A 23,728-nucleotide genomic window follows, 5' to 3' on the forward strand; every position below is an offset into this window, starting at 1 on the left:
GTAGGAAAGGTATTTATCTGCATGCACATGAAAATGTGTGATTATTCATGAATAACAGTGAGCACAATCCCTTTACATTGTGTGTGAAAGGTTGGGCTGGTGTAAAAGTTTTCAAATCAGTTTTATATTATAATAGTAATACTACTAATACAACTTAATACTAATATCCTGCTGCTCCATCTGTGCCCAGAATGCGCTCTGCACACTGATAAGTGCATTGCATAAGCTAATAATATATATATATTTAAGCAGCGCTCCTAATAAATAGTCCCCCTCCAAAAATCTATTTGTAGCAGCAGATGTTTTAATATTAGCTGTCCACCAGCAATAAATGAATGTGTGGGACATCCTGTCGTATTCTTTGGAAAATTCCTCATTTTTACTTCACAAATCAGCCGTTCCTCATCTTTTGTAGTGCGTTAAAAGCAAGCAGGATAAGTAGGATAAAGAAAAGTATGATATTATAATAAGGAGTAGTAGGATAAATAGAAACAGGGCTTTTAACAAAAGTTCAGCTCAAAACCGCACACCACAACACACGTGGTTATTTAGGACACCTATTTTTCCACCGTGACATCCAAAATGATGCCATATAGGGGCAGTTTTAGTGTTCTTGAGAGACTAACTCTGCCATGTCTCGTCTCATCACCCAAAAAACACATGAACATACAAGTAAACAAACAGAACATGCACTGCTCCTTTCTCTCCCTCCTTGACTGACATTCAATTTTGTTCATGTTGCTGTGCTCAGCTTTTGGCCTGTCAGACACTAGTGGCTCTGTTAGTCAGTTTTTTCAAGATACAGGCACAATATTTTGTCAATCATGTTGTCATATTGCTTCTAACTAATGCAATACAAGTTGGATTGGAACACGGTGACACTGTCAGCACAGGTTGCTGATGTAGGCTACTTTTTAATTGGCACCAGGAGTCATAAAGACAAATGCCTGTTGAACTAGTTTGTAAAAAACAAACTGGTTTAATCTCGTACACCAGACCACACTGGCAAAACTGAAAAAATGTCCCCAATTGTATTGCGTACATTGTGCATACTGTGTTTTTTGAGTACTCTGTGTGTACCCATTCACCCATGGCTCCATGCGTGCGTTCATTGTGCCTCCACTCCTGAGAGATTGGTGTCACAAGATTGCAGGGGTCAAGTTCGTCCATTCAGATGTTCACAAAAGAGCTTTCCCTCAAGGGCAGCTTCAATGAGACTTTAAAAAGAGGAACTGTGTATGAAGGAGTTGTTTTGCAGCTGACCCTCCTGGCAGCTGGACGTCACCGTGGTCTTGACAGAGCTCTGCCTCTTGACGTCGGAGTGATGTAGTGAGGTCAAATGGCGCGTTTGGAGTCGTGACCTTCTGAGTTAAGGGAAACCACAACGGCCTCATTCTTCAGATGTTAGATTAGGACGTCGGACAATAAAGGAGTCTAGTTTGTAGACATGCAAGTGTGTGGACGTACTTTACACACAGATACTCATATCCAGCGCCGCTCACTGGCCATCTTCAGTTCAAATCCTACAATAAGGAATCAGAGGTCTGTCTTTTCTCTATCTCTCCCTCCCCTCCCACACCAACCTCAGCCTCCCCTGCTGAGACCAGACAGGGCCTCTGTTCTACACCCTCCTCCTTCCCAAACATTTCAGATTTTCTCCCCTGGGGCTGAAAGAAGCCCATTACCTCACTGTCCCATCTCAATGCGAGCAATGCATACACACACAACCATGTCAGACTGGGCTGACAGGAGTCGTGCTGTGCAATAACACCCAACCCACTCTGTATCTGTGGCACCAAGCTGTGCTGCAACAGACTCAGTCTTTCCTCATAAACGCCACGCCGGTCCCTTTAAGAACCGCAGCACCCAGCATCCTCCGCTGCACGCTGGCGCTACGTGATGTCACAACCAGGCTCCTTGCTGGGTCTTCACTCTGTCATCTCTTCTCCGTCTTTTTTTTTTAGCTGGTTTTTCTCACAATGGATCTATCTTGCCCCTTTCTTCATCTTCGTTTCACCTCAGATCCCCTCTTTCCACCAAAACCCCCGTGGCGTGAGACTCTAAACAGGAGCGAACAGTAAGCCACGATGTCCTCCCCCAGTTTCTGTCACCGCATGTCCTGCTGTCCTGTTGGGGAGTTCTCGAAGCAATTGCCTGCTTATCAGTGTGTGGGCTGAAACTTTTGCTGCCGTATGAGTCTGACTATCCCTGTGGGACAACGTATTCTGGCTGTGGATCTCATTTGTATCTATTATGGAAAGGCGGTGCAAATTTGTCTGCATGTGGAATGCACCGTGCACAACATCAACATTGCCAGTAGCAGCACGTGGAAGATTTTGCCCATATTCTGTGAAGTGTTTGTCTACGGACCTTTCTTGAGTATGAACTGGAAAAATGAAGTTTGTGAGGTACCTGAGGGTATGTGTATGTGTGCCACGGCATTAACTGAGCCACAGAGATAAAAATACATTTTTATCCAGCTCTAATTCTTCCCGATGCCCTTTTCAGAGGGCATTTAGCAAAGCTCTCTCAAAACCTGAGGGATAAATTCTTGGCTGCCCAAAATGAAGTGTCTATTGTGGCCTTCCTCTCAGCGCTGGGGACAGAATCCGGCTTCCTGTAGATAGCCCCTCATTCATCACCAGCTCTGAATAGCACGCAACGTCCGAAGATAGGGCCGTGGATAGAGCAGGCATCGGGCATAGAAGCTGTGGATCTCCGCTTCTCTGGCAGGCCAGGTAGGGTGCCGTCAAGCACAATGTGCAGAGGATTAGCTTCAAAGCAGGGAAGCGAATGGGCCCCAGGCCCCTGCTGTCCTTTCAAGGCTCCGACTGGGGCTGCACGGCAGGATGGTGTGGGGGTCACTGGTCCCCCCGCCATGGGGGAGTGGGAAGGGAGCAGAGCCTGGGAAAGGCTTGGGGGCTCGGTCTGGGAGCTCCGCTGCCAAGGCTCACCTCTCAGCAGGTGACTCCGCTCATAGTCGTGCTGGGATGCAGACTTGCTTCAACTGCCAGGATGATTAAGCCCTGAAAAATTGGGGCTTTGTGTCCCGTTAGAAGGGTTTTATTTCTCCTACTGTATTATGTTTAGCTGGTGTGAACTCCAATGAGACTTAAGTGTACTGTATATTTATACCATATGCATGTTGATTGGTGCTTACAACTCTTTGCTATCCTCTGACTCTTTCATTAGCAGCATAAACTACAACGATAGCAGCCATGTAATTGCTGTTTGAGCATAATCCCGTCAATTGTGAAGACATGGAAAGTGATATTGATTAATTAATGGAGTGGATTCGAAATTGGTTAAATTAATTACTGGTTAAAGCACTATAAAGATTTTTTTAGCATCTTCTCGGTTCGTCTCAAGTTTCTCTCTCTCTTCACCTCCTTCTCTGAGTTTTTTCTGTGACTTGGGTTTATAATGATCATCATAGTCATCGCCTAAGCCGATTTTCGCATGCTGTCAGGCGCATAGCATGGGGCATTGGGTAGTTACCGCAGCCAGATGGCTAACCCCTACCAGCTTGCATGCATAGCCCAAACTAGCTGCTCTTTTATATGCCGATGGCAGAATGGGGCGAGGGGGACAGATTTTAAGAGAGAGGGAGAGGAGTGGGACTCTGAGGGCCCGTCTGTACAATCGGCAAGAGAGGTGGGAGGGCGGGGGAGCAAGCCAGATGTAAACACATCACATCATCGTCTTCTGACAATGTGAGGAAGCCGAGAAACTTTTTCTCGCGCTTTTTTCCCACCTTCCTACCAATGTTGCCAAATCGATAGGGCACATTGGTGTTCCAGGTGGGAAAAGGGGTTTAAGGAAATTGGACGAAGAAAGGATGAATGGATCGGTGGATGGACAAGTTGTCATGACGACAGGGTTGCTCTGAGTGTGTGTTGGCTGATGAAGTCTCTCTTTGCCTGCTTGTCCAATCAGATGGCTGAGCAGCGCATGCAGCACGAGCAGGAGAGGACGCGGCTACAGCAGCAGCACAGCGCGGAAAAGGACAGCCTGGTCCAAGAGCGCCAGTGGGAGGTGAGCAGCCTGGAGAGGCAGGCCAGGGCCGCCCTTCAACAGCACCAACAGCACACCCAGGAGTGGAGGAAGCGCGATGCCCAGGTAGGGGGTCTCCACTGATCCACGTTTGCACACACACACGCACACATGCTGACCCGCCGCTCTCCCGTGCACAACCATTTTGTATTTTGCCCATTGACGTTTTCCTGGGGTTTCAAAAGCACAGCGGGTTAAGACACTTTTTTACTTGGAGGAAGACAGATTTTGATATTGGGCGTGAATGATGTTATAGATTGCTGTGTATGTGGTGCAAGCGTACGGAAGAATTTAAATATGACTATTTGAATAAAAATACAATTTATTTAGGAAGAACAACGTTGCGTAAAAAAAAAGTTTGAGAAAATGTATAAACGAAACCAAAAAAATCACGCTTTTCCAACTTCTAACGTTGTTCTGTTTTTTAAATTATTTTCTATCGCAGCAGGGTTTCGTTATAGAAGTGTAAGGACTTGAAATCCAGAAACCACAGGTAGCCAGATGAAGGAGAAGAAATCTGTTCTGTTGAGCGCCAAGCTTTTATTCCAAAACACTGGGTCGAATTTTTTCTTTTATTTCCCGCCGCACGGTTGTGGACCCGCATCAAGCGCCCTGTACTCCCAGCGAAGTGTATCTCCGCGTGGCATTCTCCTCTCACTGCAGGTAGCCATCTCCCTCCGGAAAACACTGGTTATTCTCTTATTTCAGATTTGACGGCCACAATGAGTGCATGACATTTGGGTCTGTATTAATGGACATCACTGACACTGAGAGGCTATTCTGTCACCATTTAGCTAAACCAGCAGCAGGTCTTCATCTCATACCCCTCATACGCTCTGTCTTCGGCTCTCTCCAGCCTGGGCTAGCTTGAAGCTCTGTGGGAAGCCGTTTGAGAAACCAGCCTCCAGCTGGGGATGTGTTTGACTCTTCAGGCTTCCTGATGAAATGGACATTGTCAGCATGCAGAGAATTTTGTTTACTGGCCGTTAGCTGGAGATAGAGATCAGACCAGGCATATGTTGTAGTTGTGGATAAGAAGGGCTCACACCTAATGTGGTCGCGCCAAATGACTGGCGGAGAGAATCGACTTAACTATTTTAGGTTTTATTTTGTCATAATGAGTATGATAAATACAGCAAAGGGGCATTTAGAAGAGCCGTCACATTTTCCACCAATAACATTTGGGTTTTTTTTTCTTTAAAAAGGTGTTTACCTACACCGAATCAAAGGTGAAAGCCCATTTTTATTGCAAATGCAAAAACGCAAGAATATTTGATGTCTGGAGACTCCCCAAGTTGTCAAACTATAATAATTTTGTCTGTTGATTTTTTTTGTTTTTTAGGTGTTTACGGTGAGACTAGAAGGGATGCTGTCGCTAAGGTTCAAATGGCACCCTGCTGCTAGCTTAAATGTCAAAATATTTTGTAATTCGCAACCCCTTTTATCCATTGAGGCATTTATTATTTAGACCACCAGAAGCCATCTTTTACCGCCATACCAATATACGGCTATACTGGTTGGCATGCATCACAGCAGTCTGAAATGTTTTTTAAAAGCTAGAAACTGTATAAATTCAGGCAAACTGCTTATTTGCCCCTTTCATTCCCTCCCTAATGTTCCCTTGTCTGATATTTTTGAGAAATGTATTTCACAGCACCGATGGCACCAGCTAGTGTGTTATTTGGTTTTCTGGTGATGCCGTCACAACAGGACATTTCTGCTGATAACACGCTGTCCTACTCGTGTCAAAATGACACGCAGTTTGACAAATCTTCGGATCTCAGGAGGTGGCAGAAAACAAACTTCCCCAGCGCTCATCTCGTATTCTCAGTTCCTGTTTGCTCGTGCAGCATTTTGAGTAGAGATCAGACGCCCGCCTAATGTCAGATGTTAAAGCGGCAGAAATCAAGATTTTTCACTCAGGCCTTGGGAAGATGAAGGACAGGATTGTGAGGTTTCTGAAAGTGGCGGGGTTGTGAGCTGGTTTGACTTCCTGTGTGAGCTCTGTTCCATGGATGTGCTGTTAAAATGACAACAAGCTGACACACCAGCAGCAGACATGTATTAAAGATGAGCTTTTTTTTCTTTTTTTTTTTTTTTTTTACACTGAGCAAAGCCACGTATTATTAAACAATTTTGCTCAACCAAAGCTGTTTATCCCTTGAGAACTCTGGACTGTCACACTGATAACAATGTGGCCTTCACTGGCAGCATTTCTATGATGTGAACTGCGCGTTGAAAAAGAGCATTTTGTTGAAACATACAGAAAACATAGAGCACTTCCTGTCAACCAAATGCTTCTTCACTTATTTGATTTCTATGATGCTTCTCGGAGACTCAGGACTTTTCAAACAACACTCTTCCCACATGGGTCAAATAGGCAAAGATATTATCAAGTAACATGTCAATAATCAGCAGCCCAAATGCCTGCTGTGGCAACTGAACCTAGGCCTCATTATCTCTGCCTCTCTCCTTCTCACACTTTCCCTTCCTGGAATCAGTGCAAGGACAGTTGCAGCTCGGAAGCTGGCTGAGGGAACAGCAAATGTCAGTCGCACACTCATAGGATGAGTAATACCCACTCATCCCCTTGATGTGGCGGGACACTAATAAATAGCATTCCTGACTCTTGCCTTGTGTTGGAGAAGGAAAACCAATGAGTCGCAGCAGCGACTGGAAGGAAGAGTTTTAAAAAAGGCTCACACAGGGACACGTTGTCCTCGTCCCGCCAGAGTGTTTTCCAAAAAAAAACTCTGGCTACACATTATAAAGGCTACATGACCCATCTGTTGTGCACATGGGTTTCTATTTGTCAACATTTACACTTTAAATTATCTTTTGCTGTGTGTGCCTTTAAATATTACACGTTATATCTTTTCTGGAAGAGTCAGAATTAAGCTGCTGGATACTGGGCCTGGTGTGCGGTTGGCATCCCGCAGATTTAGGGGATTAACTCACAATTCCCAGCCTTGTGGACCTGAATGTCCTCTTAAAAGAAAAAAAACTTTGTTGAACCGTTTTTTCTTTTTTAAGTATGAAAAGAAGCTTTCTTTTGGCCGTCAGTCCAGGAAGATGAAATGCCTTGCTGGTGTTTGCCCGCAGCCAGTTCTGTGTTACTCTGTCAGCTGATCAATGCCCCCCAGAGGACAGAGGAGTTGTGTAGGCTGTTTTAGGGATTATCATGAGTACACCCTCTAACACGCCCCAAGTCCTGACGTGGTGGTCTTTCTGATTTCCCTCCCCTCTACAGATGAGAAATGTATAGTGCTTGTGTTTGCATCCACCCTTCGGATGTTAAAAATGTTTAACATGGTATAGGAAAACTTTATTTCAAACTAAAGTCATATTAAAGGAGACATTTTCCACTCAGAATTCCCCAATTTTCATCTTGCTTTGACACATTTGTCAAAGTTTGTCTTTTTCTCTACAAAATAAAGCATTATTATCTAAAAAAAACAACATTTTTTAAAGATTTGATGTATTATATGATAAAATAATTGAACATATTCCACTGCTGTTATTGTTCTTAATATACTCCACTTTGTGTCTGTGAAGCTTTTCAATTGTTCAACATAAATAAGAGTTTGACTTCACAAACTAGGACAAGCATTATAAATTAATTTGAAGCCTTGTTTTTTTTGCAAACAACAGAGTTGTTTGTTCTACGAAAAACCCATCATTCATATTTTTCTCACCAGTTCCTTCTCAAAACTCATTTTATAGGTATTATTTTCCCAATTAATTATGTCTTTTTCTAAAGGAAACGTACGCGCCATCTGGACTTCAAACGGCATGGGAGAGAGCGAGAGCCTTGTGAGGTCTTTCTTCTGGGCCGTGATGGACTAAATAATGATGCTGTCAATTTTTCAAAGCGTTTCAATCCCAAGTACGTGATTAAGATGAGTCAAATGAAGAGGGTGATGACAGACCGAGTCAAAGCTAAAAGGATGTCTGATGAGGAGAACAAGGCAGACAGCTAGACCAGTGTGCACATTGATTGTCTCGCTGTGCTTTGTGTGAATTGTCATTTACCAAATGATTGGTCCCTGAGATCTGGTATTGTCAAGTAGATCTTGTCTTGTTACTCAGTGATTTCCACTGAGCTGGCATGTCATAATGTTTGTGATTCTTTGAATGATTTCATCACAACTTCTCGAGCACTTCACATCTGAGTATTTATGTTCGAGCCCCTTTTTTTTTCATTCAGGGTGATTGATCATGGGCGTAGTCATCAGTGACTACTGATGCTCTGTGATGTGTTGCATGTTACAGCATGCTCTCTTTCAAACCACGAAGCCGTTTAGTATGTGCATACATCACATCTTGGATTTCAGCCAGATGAATTTTAATCTGGCTGACAACAGTAAAACATTCATTAAAACACTCTTACCTATGCTTTCTGTGCTTAGCTCAGGCAGATGTCAAGAGCAAATGCATATGTATTGTATGTATCCGATTCTAACAACAAATACATTATTTATCTTTTGAGGGAGAAATTGTCGGGTTATTTTAGTGCTTCTTGTTTGTCAGTTATATTGCTACCACAATGTCAATACATTGTTCACATCAAATATACACATACTGTACTTTAAGATTCACTTATCTACAGTACAGCATGACTGCAGATCCCCCTTTTTGAGCCACAGTTTTACCTTCATGACAACATTTCTTTCTGTTAAACTGTCGAATTACAGTCGGTTCAGCATGAGAGCCAGATAAACAAACCGGTTAAGGTTGGGTAAATGTGTTGAAGTAAAAAAAAAAGAAAAAATGTGTTAAAGAAATAATCCAATATTTTGGGAATATAATATTTTACTTTTTTGCTCAAAGTTAGATTAAATCCAATCTTATCTCTATCAATCTTATCTCCCTTTCACTAAAAAAAAGTGTTTCTCTTATGTTTATGTTACCCATACTGACTTGTACCTGTGCAAAGTCTGGTACTATTGAGATGTTTTCATATTAACATCTTCTATCTGAGATTCAAATGTACCCCGGGAGAAGCTAGATTAAGCATGTCATTAATTTGAAAGCCAATCATTAGCCCTATTTGCACAGAAACTGCGCTATAGAGTTGCTATGAAGTCCCTTCTTTTTGCGCTGCCTTTGCTCTTTTAGATCGTATGCCGGCATCCCAGAAGCAAAGGACACCTTACAGGAGTGACACATAACACAACAGCATCCGCTCCTAGTGTTGCATGAAATATATGTGTGAGGCAATGCTCCATAAACAATAACAATGGTGTAACATTGCTATAACAATCATTTACCATCTCTGTTATATGGTGGCTGATCTCATCCACTGCTCAGAGGGTAAGGAGCTCCAGAATTTCATTGTTTTCCCAATTTTCCAACATTTACGGCCGCTGTTCTTCTTCTTTGAGTTAACTGCAACCGCTGCTAGCTGCCTCTTAAAATCTCCTGGCAGTGGGTCGCACACATAACACGTCATCAAAACGTCACACCCTTCTGATCCATGGGCACATCCTGCCAGTTCGCTCTTTTGCATAGACATCAATTCAGTGCTGTTCCTACCTTCACTGCAGGCTTTAAGACGAGACAATTCTGTCTCCCCATTCCACAATTACACTTTTTATAAAGAACACAAAAGTGGAATAACAGCATTAGACATTTGTCAGCACAAATTGACAGAGAAACAGACTATTACACGACACCAGCATAGAAAGCTGAAACTTTCATCACACACCGGACTTGTCTCTCTGTTGTACAGAGGCCAGTTTGCATTAGCAGAGTAGATTTGCTTCCACACACAGCTTTATTTTTTTTTATGTGGGAAAACCATGTTAAACAAAATACTAAACATAGAGTATTTTTCACATCCTTTATAACATGTCTGGATAGGGACTTAAACTATGGAGCTGGAGCTATTAGCTTAGCTTAGCATAAAGACAGGTAGCAAGGGGAAACAGCTAGCCTGGCTCAGTTTAAAGCCCAAATATATGCTTACTTACTGTGGTTCTGAAGTGCAAAACACAATCGGAAATCAGAAAACACAACCACAAATAAAAATGTGTTGTGTTGTGTTTTCTGATTTGTGGTTGATTTTTTTTTATTTGCAGTTGTATTTTGTGATTTGTCATTGTGTTTTGCACTTCAGGGCCACCACTAGCACCTGGACAGCTCAGTGGTTAACATGCTGAATATTGTTTAATCCACACACAAACTGAGCTCCATAGTTACAGCACAGACATGGGAGTGGTGTCAATCTACTCAGCTAACTCAAAAAATTAAAATAGTTTATCCTAAAATGTCAGACTTTCTTTAAAATGTAAACTTCCCTGAGTAGAAAAAGTGTGGACATAAGTTGAGTTCATAGCTCAGGTCAACATAATTTAAGCTAGAAGTTTTCCACCTGTCATGCTAATGCAAACTATATTTTCTCACAGCAGTCATGTGAGGTGTTATAGCAGGAAAGCACAGGTGTCACAGCCATAATGAGATTAATTATGGGTCTGCTCTATTTAGGTGTGCCTGTGAGCCGTGTCATTGAGCCAACATGCACAATACCAGGGCACTGGCACAGACATGCCGAGATTAAATACAGCTATTATAAATGTTATTAGTTGCGCTTGTGTTTGCCAAGTCATAATATCCGCTGTGAGAACGGTTCTGCCTGTTTATAGTTATGTCACCTTCACGTAATGCTTTTTTGATGGGAAAACATATCACTTACTACTTATGTTATTACAGTTTTAAAGAGGAACACGACCTTAAGACTTCCAATATCTTATTTCTATGGCCAAGGAAAGTTTAATCAGTATTTGTGAACATGAGCTACTCTCTCTCAAAGCCAGAAACCAGAAAGTGTCAAACTTTTGATGTCATAGGGTATAAAGCCTGTAGCTGCTTCAAAGATAATAAACGCAGTGAGTTTTAGCCACCTTAAAAGGCCAGTTTAAACAATATAAATATCAGTGTGAGTATGTTATTTAAATTATAAAGAATAACTTCACCGCTTCACCTTGTCACCATGCAGCCCTTTTTCGACCAGAAACTGAAGCTGTTATCTCGAAGCGTCACAAAACACAGGAGTTGCTTGGCTGTTGTTATCTCTATTGGTTAGTGTGTAAGGTAAAACGGACAAAATATTCTCTTTTTTAAAAAATATTATTTTTGGGGCTTTTTGCCTTTATTTGGACAGGACAGCTTAAGCATGAAAGGGCAGGAGAGAGAGGGGATGACATGCAGCAAAAAGCTGAGGCTGGAATCGAACCTGTGGCCGCTGTAACGAGATCGTAGCCTCTGTTCATGGGGTTTCTGCTCAACCAACTGAGCTACTGGCTGCCCTGATTATTGTATGTAAGACTTTTTAGGTGAATAAAATACATTTTGCTGCAGCCCCGTCCACAGCAATACATGTCTTAGCTTCTGTGCCGCTAGAGTTGTTTTATCAAAGATACTAGCAGAGTAACAGTGCATGAAATAAGCACAGCAGAACATCAGATAGGTCGCACCACAGTGTCTTATATCTTTAAACACTAGTTACGGCTGCAGAAATCAACAAGTTTGCCGATTTCTTATATCTACACAATTCAAATCAATTGCTCGTGGTCTACCCAGAAGTGGTTGTTTTGTTTGTGTAACATCATAATGAATCAGTCTGTTCTGTTGTACTCTCCTCAGGAAATGTACCCATATACTCAGGACATTCCCCTGGGTGCTCCTAATGTCATCAATAACATCTTTGAAAGAGAAAACGTCAAAAGAAACGAATGTGTGCACATCCAGTCAAAATAATCAAGAACATCTTTTCCAATTCATTGTTTATGGAGCAGCTCCAGATTAAATATTTGATGATATAACCAGTTTGTTTCACCAATTCTAATTTGGAATAAGGAGAGTTGTTAATATTTAGAGATATTTGTGGACTATCCGGACCATAGGAATAACATTTATGAAATTTGAAAAGGGATGTCATTTCCCTTTAATATATGACAGTAATCTACAAACATTTTCCCAATTTAGCATACCAATAGCATAATTAATCCATTCAAATTAATGTTAAAGATATACTGAACTTATTACCCATCTTTTCCGTCTTCGTTTTTTAGTTTTATATGTTTTGTGAGAGGTGACTCTGAGGCAGAAAACCTTCGTTTATTAAACATGTGGACACTCTTCACCAAAACATAATTGGTATTCTTGCTACAAAGGAGGCTTGCATATTATAAAATAGTGATGAGTGGCAGCTTCGCTTCGCTTGTGGTTGTAACCAAAGTTAAAAAAACCTCCAGTTTTATTACCAGCACATCCCGGCTGATCAGTCCGTAAAGGATGCTGCCTACACAATTAGTCATAATATAGTTTGCAAGGAGAGTTGCACTTGGGTTAAAAATGTATTATAGATATAAAGGCCTACAGTAGCTTAAGAGGTCTCATTGCTTGCCATCTATACACTTGACTATGTGTCATTTCCTCTCAACTGAAACATATAAAGTTTGTTAAACAGCTCTCTGTTGTTCTCCCAGTCTTCTGTCTTCTTAGCTCACACGAGTTGACCCAATGTATTTCATTTGACACTCTCCTATTGTCACCAAGAGCTGCTTTATCGCAAAGCTCCCCATTAGCATGCTAACATGTGCCCCGTTGGAAGCGGCTGTGCCCACATACTTCCAAAGGAGACATGCTCTTTTGGCCTCTTAAGTTTCTGAAGTGTCATTGCCAATGCCTCTGTTCTGGGAGATTATATTTTAACTTATTAAAAGATTTTTTGGAAGGAAGATCATCCACATTTGTTGAAGAGAGAATTATACATTAAAGACTCTCCAGGGCTCAGATCTAATAGCTGCTTGCCCTTGAAGGCACAAGCAGAGCAGCGAGACGGGTAATGTTGAGAGACAGGGGAGTGGGACATAGAGATTGCATGTGTTTGTTGTTTTTTGGAGGTTTTTTTACCTCAAATTCTCCCTGATTGTGCTGCATGCCATTGTATGTGTGTGACAGACAGACCATGTGTGACTGTTTGTCTGCGTATGTATGTGTGTGCCAGTGTTGGAGGGAGGATAACACAGAGCCACAGCATCTGCCTGTTTTTGTGACACTCCTTTGAAGTCTCTTTGATTCTCCCCAGTGCCCGCTAAAAAAGACTTCAGACACTTTCTGTCTGATTGCCTTAACATGGCGTTGTCCTGGGATGCCCAGGCTTTTGAAGGGAGGGAGGAAGGGAGGGGGGCATGAGGCAGAGCACATAGTGCGAACCAAAGTAAGAAATAAACCAAGTAAACCAAGGAGAGTAATGAGGATTTGCAATAGCTGGGGAATATGTGCAATATAGGTGAGGAAGTGTGAAATACCTCCACCTCACTACAATGTGTTTTTTGTTCATTGCTTGTTTTACATTGTAGGGAACGATCGTATTATACTGAAAACTGTAATATGTTTGGTTAATATGTGCTACAAATTGGCTTTCTGAGGACAGTGAACTTGTGATACACTCTTAGAAACAAAGGTGCCGACTACAACCATATAGGATGTATCAGCTTGTTCCCATCTTTTATGAGGACTCCACCTGGAATGTTCTTAGGAAGTTCTACCTAGAACCCGACACAAAGAGTTATACCTAGAACCATCTGTCAAAGGTTTCACGCTTTTCAACCAAATTAGCTCCGGTTCTTTAACTGGTTCTGTTCAGAACTCTTGGAACCCTGGTGTTATCTTGGGAACCAGCTTGCGTTTCCACCAGTTTTGATCATGCTGATTGTGATTTGATTACCTGCAAACTCTGTTATATTATTACAAATATTTCCTTTTATCCAAAAAAAGCAAGCCTGGTCTAACTATTAATGAGACCACTGCACACTCTTTTCCAATGATTTCTCACTTAATGTCTCTATTGTTGCCTTCTCCATCTTCTTTTTCCATCCTGTACAATATGACACGGCCACTGATGTTGTCACGGTTTGCACTTCAGATCAAGGAAAACTTGCTGCTTTTTGGTTTCATTTGGAAACCAACTTTTTGTGTTCCAAACCAAGTTATTTTTTGGTGTGAATGGTGTGAATGGAGATCTTGTAAAATCATTACCACTACAACCTTTAGTATTTCAGTGGTGTTATGTGTATCAACTCTACCAGGATGCTTAGTGACAGAGTTGGCGTTATCTCAGCTGATTCACAAAGTAACCTAGTTTTTGTTCAATACTGGTATGCAAATAGCTATCGTATGGTTAAGATATTAACTTCAGCAAAACACAAGTAAAATGACTAAATTAAGGGATCCCAGATACATCTACATTTAGAAAAAAAAAAAAAAAAACATTTTAAACTGGTAAACATTAGAATATTTGAGGGTCAGGACATGTTTTTAGTTAACAATCCTCGAAGAACTCTTTTGGACCTTTAATCAAAGAAGCTTTGAAGAACCTTTTCTTCTAAAACAGGTTCTTCAGAAGCATGTGGTTCTGGGTAGAACCTCAGCCCTTCAGAGCGAACCCTTTTGGAACCCTTATTTCTGAGAGTGTAACTGTAACATGAATGGCCATATCATACGCACACATATACAGTATGTCCTCCAACTGAACCTTGTAGTTTAGAATAATGTGAAAAGTACATGAGAGGAAACTTATTTCAGTTTTTAGGCTGCAAATAATCTTCATCATACCCGCTAAGTGATGCAGTTTTGTCAAAACAGTAAGCTCATCTTTTTACTTTTGGCATTTCTCAAACTCTTGAGATGTAGGTTCATTGCATGTGTCAGCCCAGTCTTATTTCTGGTGTTTCAGAGGCTGCAGGGTTGGGCTTATTAGCATTCCTACTATGTTATGTTGACGCTCACTGGCAGCACTATTAAAGGGCTCTTCTGGGTAAAGTCAAGGCTGAGCAGTTCAAAAAGAGAGAGGTCAAGAGAGGGGTCACGCCATCGCAGCAGCCTCTACGCAAACACACAGAGGAAAACAGAAACATTTCAACATGTTTGTGAAACTTTTCTACACTTAGTTTAACTGTCGAGGCACTTCTTCACACTTTGGATACAGAGTCCCAATCTTTCTGCAACATCTCTTTACAAAAATGTACCTATCAGTATACCATTTTGATGTAATGGAGTTGAAGGATGTAATCGGGAGTTATATGTTTCAATATTTTCACTGTAGAGGACACAGAATCTCTTTCTGTTTCTCTTTTTATCTCAGATATTCATCAGAGATCGATAGAGCAGGGCCCACTGATAAGACATTTGTCTGTACATGAGTACAGAGGGGAATATGGGTGTATGTTCTGATAAGTTATCTTTACTGACACATTAAATAACTAATTTTAACATAAATCCATCAGGGAGGGTACTTAATAAACAAAGAAAGATCTTAAGTACTTTTCACTTCAGCTAAAATGATCAAATTAGCCCACATCATACATCTACAGTAAGTGTCGAACACATTTTTGTGTTCTGATACAATTCCCTCTCATATTCTCTATCTATTATATCAACTGAAATATGAAATCTTAACCTAAGAGCATCTAGGAACAGAACATTAAAGTAGAAACAGACAGCTTTTCTAACTTTTGCTGCTTTTACTGGAACTAGATTGCTAACAGCTTCCTGAGAGCCTAGAACAACAGTTTCCACAGTTACTCTGGATGTTCCACCACCTGCCATTTCCACAACTAGTTACTACTTACACTAAGCATTTTTGGAGCCTTCCAGAGAACTTTTTCTTTGTTTGCATTCACACCATCAATAGGAAAGCTGAAGTGATGTAAGTCAGCCCAGCCAGCGGTTAGTATCGCAACATCACCTTTGCACAACATAAATACATCTCAGTACAGCCTTGGCTTCTTTGTCAGCCCATTTGTCCGTGTTTTTCATGTTTTTCCTTTACAAGCTGTTGTTTTTTTTTCTGCATTTTCTGCTATTTTGACAGCTTCCACAGCAGTTTTTTAAAACTGGCATTTGTCGAAACTGCATTGGCCTATGTGCTTGACTAATAACCTTCACGTATGTCACTCAAAGTAGGAGGAGTAGCTACTGTGAAACAGGAGCCAAAAATGTCCCTCAAAACAGAGTTCTGAAGGCCACGGTCGTTCCTACTTTTTTTATTATGGACAAAATGTTCTTGAAAAAAGTTCCCTCTGTCCAAAAATGCATTGCCATTGCATTGTGCAGTCAGCTTGTACTTTATAGAGATAAAGTAAAGCATAAAACCTTTCTGTTTCCACTCTGTCATCATTTACTTAAATGCACTGCACGCCTCTGTGCCCATCTCTTTCCAGACGATCTCAGATTTGGAAGCCCAGTTATCGAGTCTGCGTGAGGAGCTCCAAGGAGCCCGTGCACAGCACAAGCAACAGTTGGCCGAGTTGGCATTACTCCGGGAGGAGGAGAAACAAAAGGCGTTCCTGGACAAAGAGGCATCCCTGGAACGGCTCCGCTCTGACATGGAGCGCATCCGCAGCGACCTTGAAGGAAGCCACCAGCAGGAGAAGGATGTTGCTCAAGAGAAGGTGGGTGAAGGATATGAGGGAAAAGATATGGTCAGTTAGCAGTAGGGTGCTGTCAGCATTAGTCACGTTACATCATTCTTTATAGCCTGTGTGGATCAATCCATATTTAAGCAAAGGTTGCATAAAAAGTGACACCTTCATTTTGTCACCAGCAGAAACTTACATTAATGAAAGTAGAGGACACTCATGTCTGATATATCCAATAAATGCTGAGTTAAGGAGGAATATATTTGAAGAAGTAGCGATGTTGTGTTATTTTCTGCATAATGGAGAAGCTGTTGGTAGAGGCATGGTTGACCTTCAGCTTGTGGATGCTTCTAGTAGTCAGACTGTATTAGCAGTCAAGCTTTTTTTCGTAGGTACATGTATCTTTAACTGTCTCTGTGTGTCTGCCTCCAAGTATGTCTCCTTCTCCCCTACATGGTTGTCAGAGGACCTGTGAACAATGTTGTCTTTACTTAGCTATAATATTTCAACACTGCTGACATTGAGAACAGCTTTTGTTTGTGTGTGTATCTGTGTGGGACTTAAAATAGTAGAACAGAGCTTTTATAAAAAAAAATCATTTTACAACTCGCCCCTCATTCTCCCACATCGATGGCAGCAAGCAACCATGCAAGGCGAGTTCAGTGTTTTGTTGTGTCTCTCATGTCAGTTCACTTGTCCAGATCAGTATATCTTAAAGAACATTTCTCCTGTAAAATGACCATTTTTATTGAATTGAATTCATGAAGAAAACTTTTTTTCTCGCATGGCTCCACAGTGTACGAAGAATCCCCAGAAAAGCAAACATTTTTCATGTATTGTAGTCATTTGGTACCGTGTTTAACATCAGCAATACTATGCCAAAACATCTGTTCACTTACACAACTTGTGCAATATAATTGTCATATTTATCCAGTCTATGTGCTCAATACTTAACAAACACATGCATCTTCTTAATGTTTTGTACCGAGGGTTTTAGTGAAAATGCCTGCTTTTGGAATGTGCTGAGCATATGACTGGATAAACGAGACATGAATTTATACTACAGGACTTGTGTAATGGTTGTATATTAGATGTTTTGATGTAGTTTTGCTTGTTTTAAATTCAGTCCACCTTTACTTAATTTCTTGAAGAATGTTTGCCTTTTTTAGAATCTCCCTTCACTGCAGAGACATGCAACAAAATCAAAGTTTTCTTCATAAATTCAAGGTAACATGCGTTGAGTAACTGATAAGCAAAAGGTCAGTTTGCAGATGATGTGTTCTTTCAACATTTGCACATCCAAACTGGGGTTAAACCTTTCATATGCACCTTTGGAGCCTTACAGCTAAAATACCGTACATGGGACACAGATGCAGTGTGACATATGCGCCGCAACAATGCGCACCCTTTACAATTAACTGAAGCTGCTACAGTGACCACTTTTTGCTGTTGAACATTATTTTTACATGGCTGGTCTATCTTTTTTTCTCTGTGTGCAGCTCTGCAAACACTACATATAAATGTGTAAAAAATGATTAAATAGAGCAATATTGTGTGTTTTTAACATTTCACAAAAAAACAAATTAATGCATCTAGTAGTTCAAACAATCCAGTTGACTGATTGATTAACTCAGTATCACTTAATATACCAGTTTATATAGCCTACATTTCCAAACCCTGGAGAACCAACTGTGTTGTAGATTGGCAAAGCTTCACACACACACACACACACGTATGGCCCACTAGTCTAATTGAGATATTCCATCCTTAACACCCCATATAAAACCCGAAAGAAAGTTGACAGAAAGTTGAGTATGGTTATGTTTGGCATCTACTCTGCATGTAAAATTATAACTACATATTCATTCAAATTAAGTTTTTTGGTCGACCCTTTTACCATCTTGCAATATTCCTTTTGGACAGGTACACACCAGTTAGGGGATTGGACTTAAGGGTCACTCATAGAGAAGGAACCTCAGCATTTCAGTAGAGCCATTATCCAGCTTTGCTTTTTGCTATCTTAGTGAACCAGGAAGTACTTCAATTAGAACTTCTAAGGTTCCCTCTCTCTTTCGTTCTCTATTTCTGTCTCATATTCGCTCCCCTCGCCACGATAGAAACTGGACCCACGGCCGGGAAATCACCCATAATCTTGTGCTGGTCTAGCAGGAAGCTGACCTAAGGTGGTGTTGATCAGAACCTAATCCCTCTGCAGGTCCCATCAAAGAGAGCGTTTTTCATTAGACACCATCCCGTGGCAGCTGCGCAGCATTAGCCCCGGAATGTAGGGACCTCCAAAGCACCCAGCCGGCCATTTTGGCTCCATATGGCGCACAGAACCAGGGGTACAGAAGGGAGAGAGATCCGAGGAAAAAGAGTTTGCTTATTACAGGGTAATCCTCATTTGAAGAAATCACGCTATGTCCTATCAGTCCATTTTTTTCCCTTTTTGGATATGTGAAGGCTGTTTTGCAGCTAGAAGTTATTTTATCTTTTTGGCTCACTTTAATTCCTCCCTCTCTTCCCTCTTTTTTTGTACACGGGGTAAAAAATGACCCGCAGTTGTCGGGGAATCTGGAGTGGATTCAAAGCAGTGAAGCTGAATGTTGAACTTAGACTGATAACACTGTAAGCAATGTGCTAGTTTCACTTTCTATGAAAGAGATTAATGATTTCTCTGTCCTTTTTTGTCAGCTGAAAGTGCATGCTTCTTAAAAAAAAAAAGCTCACCAAAGGTTGAACGTTTTACTTTTTTCCCCTTTTTTCTACTTTCTAATCTGTCTCCAAGTTTGACTTCGGAGTGGGCAGGGAAAAGTTTCACTACTTCGTTGCTCCCTGTTTTTTTTTCACGTGGGATTGAAGTCAGCCAGCTCTCAGATCCATATTGACTCGTTCGCCCTGTTTTGTAAGCTGAAAATTTCTCATTCTTTTGATGCAGACAGAAATGCTGTCCTCTGCAGTCCACCATCCTCTCGGAAGCAGAGCCTGGGCAGGCCAGCTTTTCCTCTTTTTTTTCTGAACACATCTCCCAGATCCTGGAAAAAAGGCCAGAGAAATCCATTAAATCCATGAATGGATTCCCATCAAAGACGCATGCGTTTAAGGGAGAGACAGAGGGAGAGAGAGAGGGATACAGGGGGGATGTGGGGGATGTTTTGGGAGTAGACAGTCGAAGCTGTTGGAATGAAATAATGAGAAACAGAATATCAGAAGCGATAAGATCAGACATTCAGATAGTTCCATATATTTGAGCTGCACCAAAAGAAAGAAGGAGAGAGGGAAAAGTGATGGAGGTAGGCTGAGTAGAAGGTGTGGGGGGGGTTTAGTCTGGTTGCCGTTGAAGTTTATCTTTGTAAGTGTGTGTATGTGTGTTCGTGGGTGAGTCTGAACGCACACAACCCCAGACCGCCCAATCTCCGTTCTCCACTGAGGGGCCTGTGAAGCTGCCTCTGTGCCTGATAAAGACGCCTCATCTCTGGGCTACAGTGAGCACGAATCCTGCCTCTCACTCACACCACCTCCTTATCTAACTTTTTATTCTCCTCCGCCGTCCATCTCTCTCTGCCCCCCCCCCCCCCCCCACCCCCCTCGCCTTCAAGTTGTGGCAAAGCACAGAACATTAGGGTTTCTATAAAGAGTTACCAGAAATCAGGGCTGGGCTTTGAGGAAGTGTGGGGATACTTTTTCTCACCACATATACACACACACACACTCCTCTGTACGCTCTCTAGCATAGAAAACACAGGTCATATTTTCAATTAGTGCTTAATGGCAGTACTTATATGAGCTTAAAGTTTGTGGAGAAAAGGTCTTTGTGTGTGACCTAGTCACCTAGCACAGCTGTATGGTACTCACTCCCTGCATGTCAATACTAGAGATCTGAGATACTGCGAGACAAAAGATCACAAGGTCTCGGGTTTGATAGGGAGTGAATAACGTCTGGAACTTTGAATTCATATTTTCTTTCAGTCTGGAGAGCGTGGCTTTTTGAACTGCTGAAGGAGATTAGATGTGCAAATTTTGCCTGATATGTTTGTGTGGACCTGGGTGTTTGAGAGTGTTCAAGAGACAGAGAGTGCACACTTATATGTGCTTGGTATGTTTGCATTTTGCACATGAATTGCATACAGAGTCCTGTATGGGCTGATTATTATGACCCACTTCTGAACTGGCACCACAATGTGCAATACTGCACCTGCCCTGCCACCCGCACATATGACCAATTAGTTACGCAACCTGACCTGACCTGTCGACACAAGATCTGCGGCCTGACCCGAAACCACAAATCCTTTAACAGACACGGACTGTTCAAATAATTCAATGAGATAGCATGCTTAAAGTGATCATTTTGGGCATTTTAGACGTATCTTATTTTTTTGTGATTTTAATTTTAATTATATTTTATGCTACAGTTCATATTCCTCAGGGATTTCTTATAAATGTTTCTCCATTTTTAAGATTTTAGGATTTTGCTGTTTATTTACTGTGCTCTTCGCTTTCTCTATTTTTGTTATTTATTTACTTATTTGATAACCCAGTGTTTATTTTTTTATCATTTTATTATTTAATGATCACTGAGACCTGAATACTTAATTTCATTCTTCACATGTGTTACATGACTGGAATCTTAACCCTGAATCCCTGAATACAGGTGAAATTTTGAAAAATGATCATTCAAAAAGATACTTCGAGAAATCCCAGCAACTGTGATCCAACTTGCATGTTCCTTGTTTAATTGAGAGCAAAATCTGTGAATAACAATAAGACAAAATCATTTTTTTTGCATGTCACCAATTTAAAGCATGACTCTGCCTGCATACACTGTCATTTTAGGAGCCCTCATTCTTTTGGCTGTTAATTGCAGAAGCAAATGTCACCACACACTTAAAAATGTGAATTCACAAAATACACACAGTGATAGAGCTCTCTGATGAGTCCTCCAGCAAGATGTAGAAAACTGTGTTTGTATGTGTGTATTTGTAGTACTTTGTAGTGTGTGTGTGTGTGTGTGTGTGTGTGTGTGTGTGTGTGTGTGTGTGTACATGCATGCCTACTTTCACTTCAGATCAAAGGGACGGGGCATTTCATCAAACACTAATCAAGTGTGACAAAACCACCTGGAGGCAAACATCAGCCAATGAGAAAGCAGCTTTTTGGCATGCAGTAGCCAATCCCTGCTCCCTGTGTCACAGCACCAGTGTCCCCCTGGCCATGTCCCATGTGACTCTCATGACATGAAAGACACGACAGTTCTTTCTCTGAGACACACACACAGAGGCTGAGGAAGCTGAGGTGTGAAGGCCTCTGTCTTGTGATTAGTCTCTTTTGTGCCCTGCAGTTAATTCTTTCGCTTTAAGGAAGCCGTCTGTGCACATCCAACAACGTTCTTCCTTTAAGAGTGTGTGAGTCAGCTTAATAGTCAGTATAAGTCCCCTAGCTGGAGCTGGAGCTTTCTTTTTTTTAAGAGCATGAGATGAAACTGCACTTGTAGATGGCTTGTTTGACAGCCAGTGATGCTTTAAGTGCTGATCTTATTTGGTATCATTAATAACAAGACGTAACAGATTCGGTTAATATAGTTTTATTACTTAAAATAATGTACTTCCCTGTTAACATCTGATTGAATGTGTGGGGGTTTTTTCTTTAAAAATCAACTTGTTGGCCATTATTTAGTTAGCATTTCAGGCCTTCTGTAGGTCTAATATCTTGTATCCAAATACACTTTAATTTCCATCTGTAACAAACTGTGGCTGTCACCTAAAAGGAGAAAAAAAACAAACTCAGCTGGACAAGAGGACTGCAGTGGCAGTTTGGTATCTCAGCTTGGAAACAGACTTCAAACTCTCATTTAAGTTGTTTGGCAAAAGAAAGTCATCTGTATACAACTTTTGTTTGTTGTGCAATGCACAAAGCTTACGAGGCGATCTTTTTATGTGGCCAGAGATGCAGCTGCTTTCACACTGTTTTCCATGTGCGGACACATGACCATCCTTACATGTGGTTTGACTGATTGGATCATAATGTGTCCTCTATGTGCTCTTGTTGCATTCACATCCATATTTAGAGAGGTGCATTTGTGAACAGACCACCCAAGATGTTTTAAGTTCAAAACATTTTAACTGAAACCAGCACCATTCTTGGATGCTTTTTTTCTGTGAATCAGTTTGTGTTGATATCTGCTCGTAAAGGAATACTTCAACCCCCCCCCCACCACCACCAAAATTTATGTAGCAATTATTCACCCATGTGACATTCTTTTTTTCCTTTTTTTTCTTGTCTCGAATGCCTTTGGTGAATGAAGAATCCAAAAACTGAAAAAATTCATGATGAACTGAAGTCATAGGGGTCCATGTTTAAAGCTGTAGCTTAAACATGTAGTTTAACTACAGCTTTAGCCGGCCAGAGTAAACTTTCTCGTATTACAGCTAAACAGTACACTAAAATATGTTTCTGATATTTGAAGTGAGGAATAGGGAGTGCATTAACACAATCTTGATTCATATTTGATCGGGGCTGCCTGTTTTAACAGTTTTACGGCAGTTCATGAGCAGTGATTGACATGATTGACAGCTGTGTTAGAGACTCCTAGACTTTGTTGTTTTCAGTGAGTTGCATTTAATTCTAGCAAATGCCATAAAAGCAGTTTTGGAAAAGGAGAAGGGACATGATTTTTGTCACAGACTATTTTCATTGTGTCCTTTTTTCAGAATAATTTAATTATTTTTTTTAATTTGATTATTTGCAGAATATCTATAGTTAATCACAATTAATCACATTTTCAATTTCATTTTTTTGCAATTTAAAACAGTTTTTAAGTCCATATTGACAGAGTAAAGCAATTCTTACCAGATTGTCTTGATATTAACATAAAAAGTGCATGTCTGTAAAGAGGAGACTCATGGGTACCCACAGAACCCATTTTCACTTAGCTTTCTTGAGTTCAGAGGTCAAGGAACCCCTGTTAGATGGCCATACTGTTTCTCCATCGCCAAAATTTTGCCTAACTTTGGAGTGTTACTCTGCCTCTTTACTGAGAAGCTACATGACATGACATGGTTAGTACCACTGAATTCTTTAAGAGTACTTTCATATGATACATATGATCATCACTGTAGCAGCCCTGTACAGCCTCTTAAAGACAGGAATGTTGGCCAGTCATTAATGCGATTAAAAACAAATTGACGCCTTAATTATGGACCATAATTGCATCACAATTAACATGTTAATGCTGACAGCCCTTGCATAAAGTA

General features: G+C 41.1%; 1 protein-coding gene across 3 annotated transcripts in view; it reads left to right on the plus strand.

Annotated features, from left to right (window-relative positions):
- The window catches only part of cep112 (centrosomal protein 112), a 134,441-nt gene that overhangs the window by 62,869 nt on the left and 47,844 nt on the right, over positions 1 to 23,728 (plus strand). For all 3 annotated transcript variants that reach the window (XM_042505151.2, XM_088091079.1, XM_042505152.2), the window contains exons 20-21: positions 3,937 to 4,119; positions 16,281 to 16,511. In XM_042505151.2, the coding sequence (XP_042361085.1) occupies positions 3,937 to 4,119; positions 16,281 to 16,511 (414 nt within the window). The remainder of the gene's footprint in view (positions 1 to 3,936; positions 4,120 to 16,280; positions 16,512 to 23,728) is intronic.

Source organism: Plectropomus leopardus, chromosome 18 (assembly GCF_026936395.1).
Source record: "Plectropomus leopardus strain MGB_pleo_1.0 chromosome 18, ASM2693639v1, whole genome shotgun sequence".
Lineage (NCBI taxonomy): Eukaryota > Metazoa > Chordata > Actinopteri > Perciformes > Serranidae > Plectropomus > Plectropomus leopardus.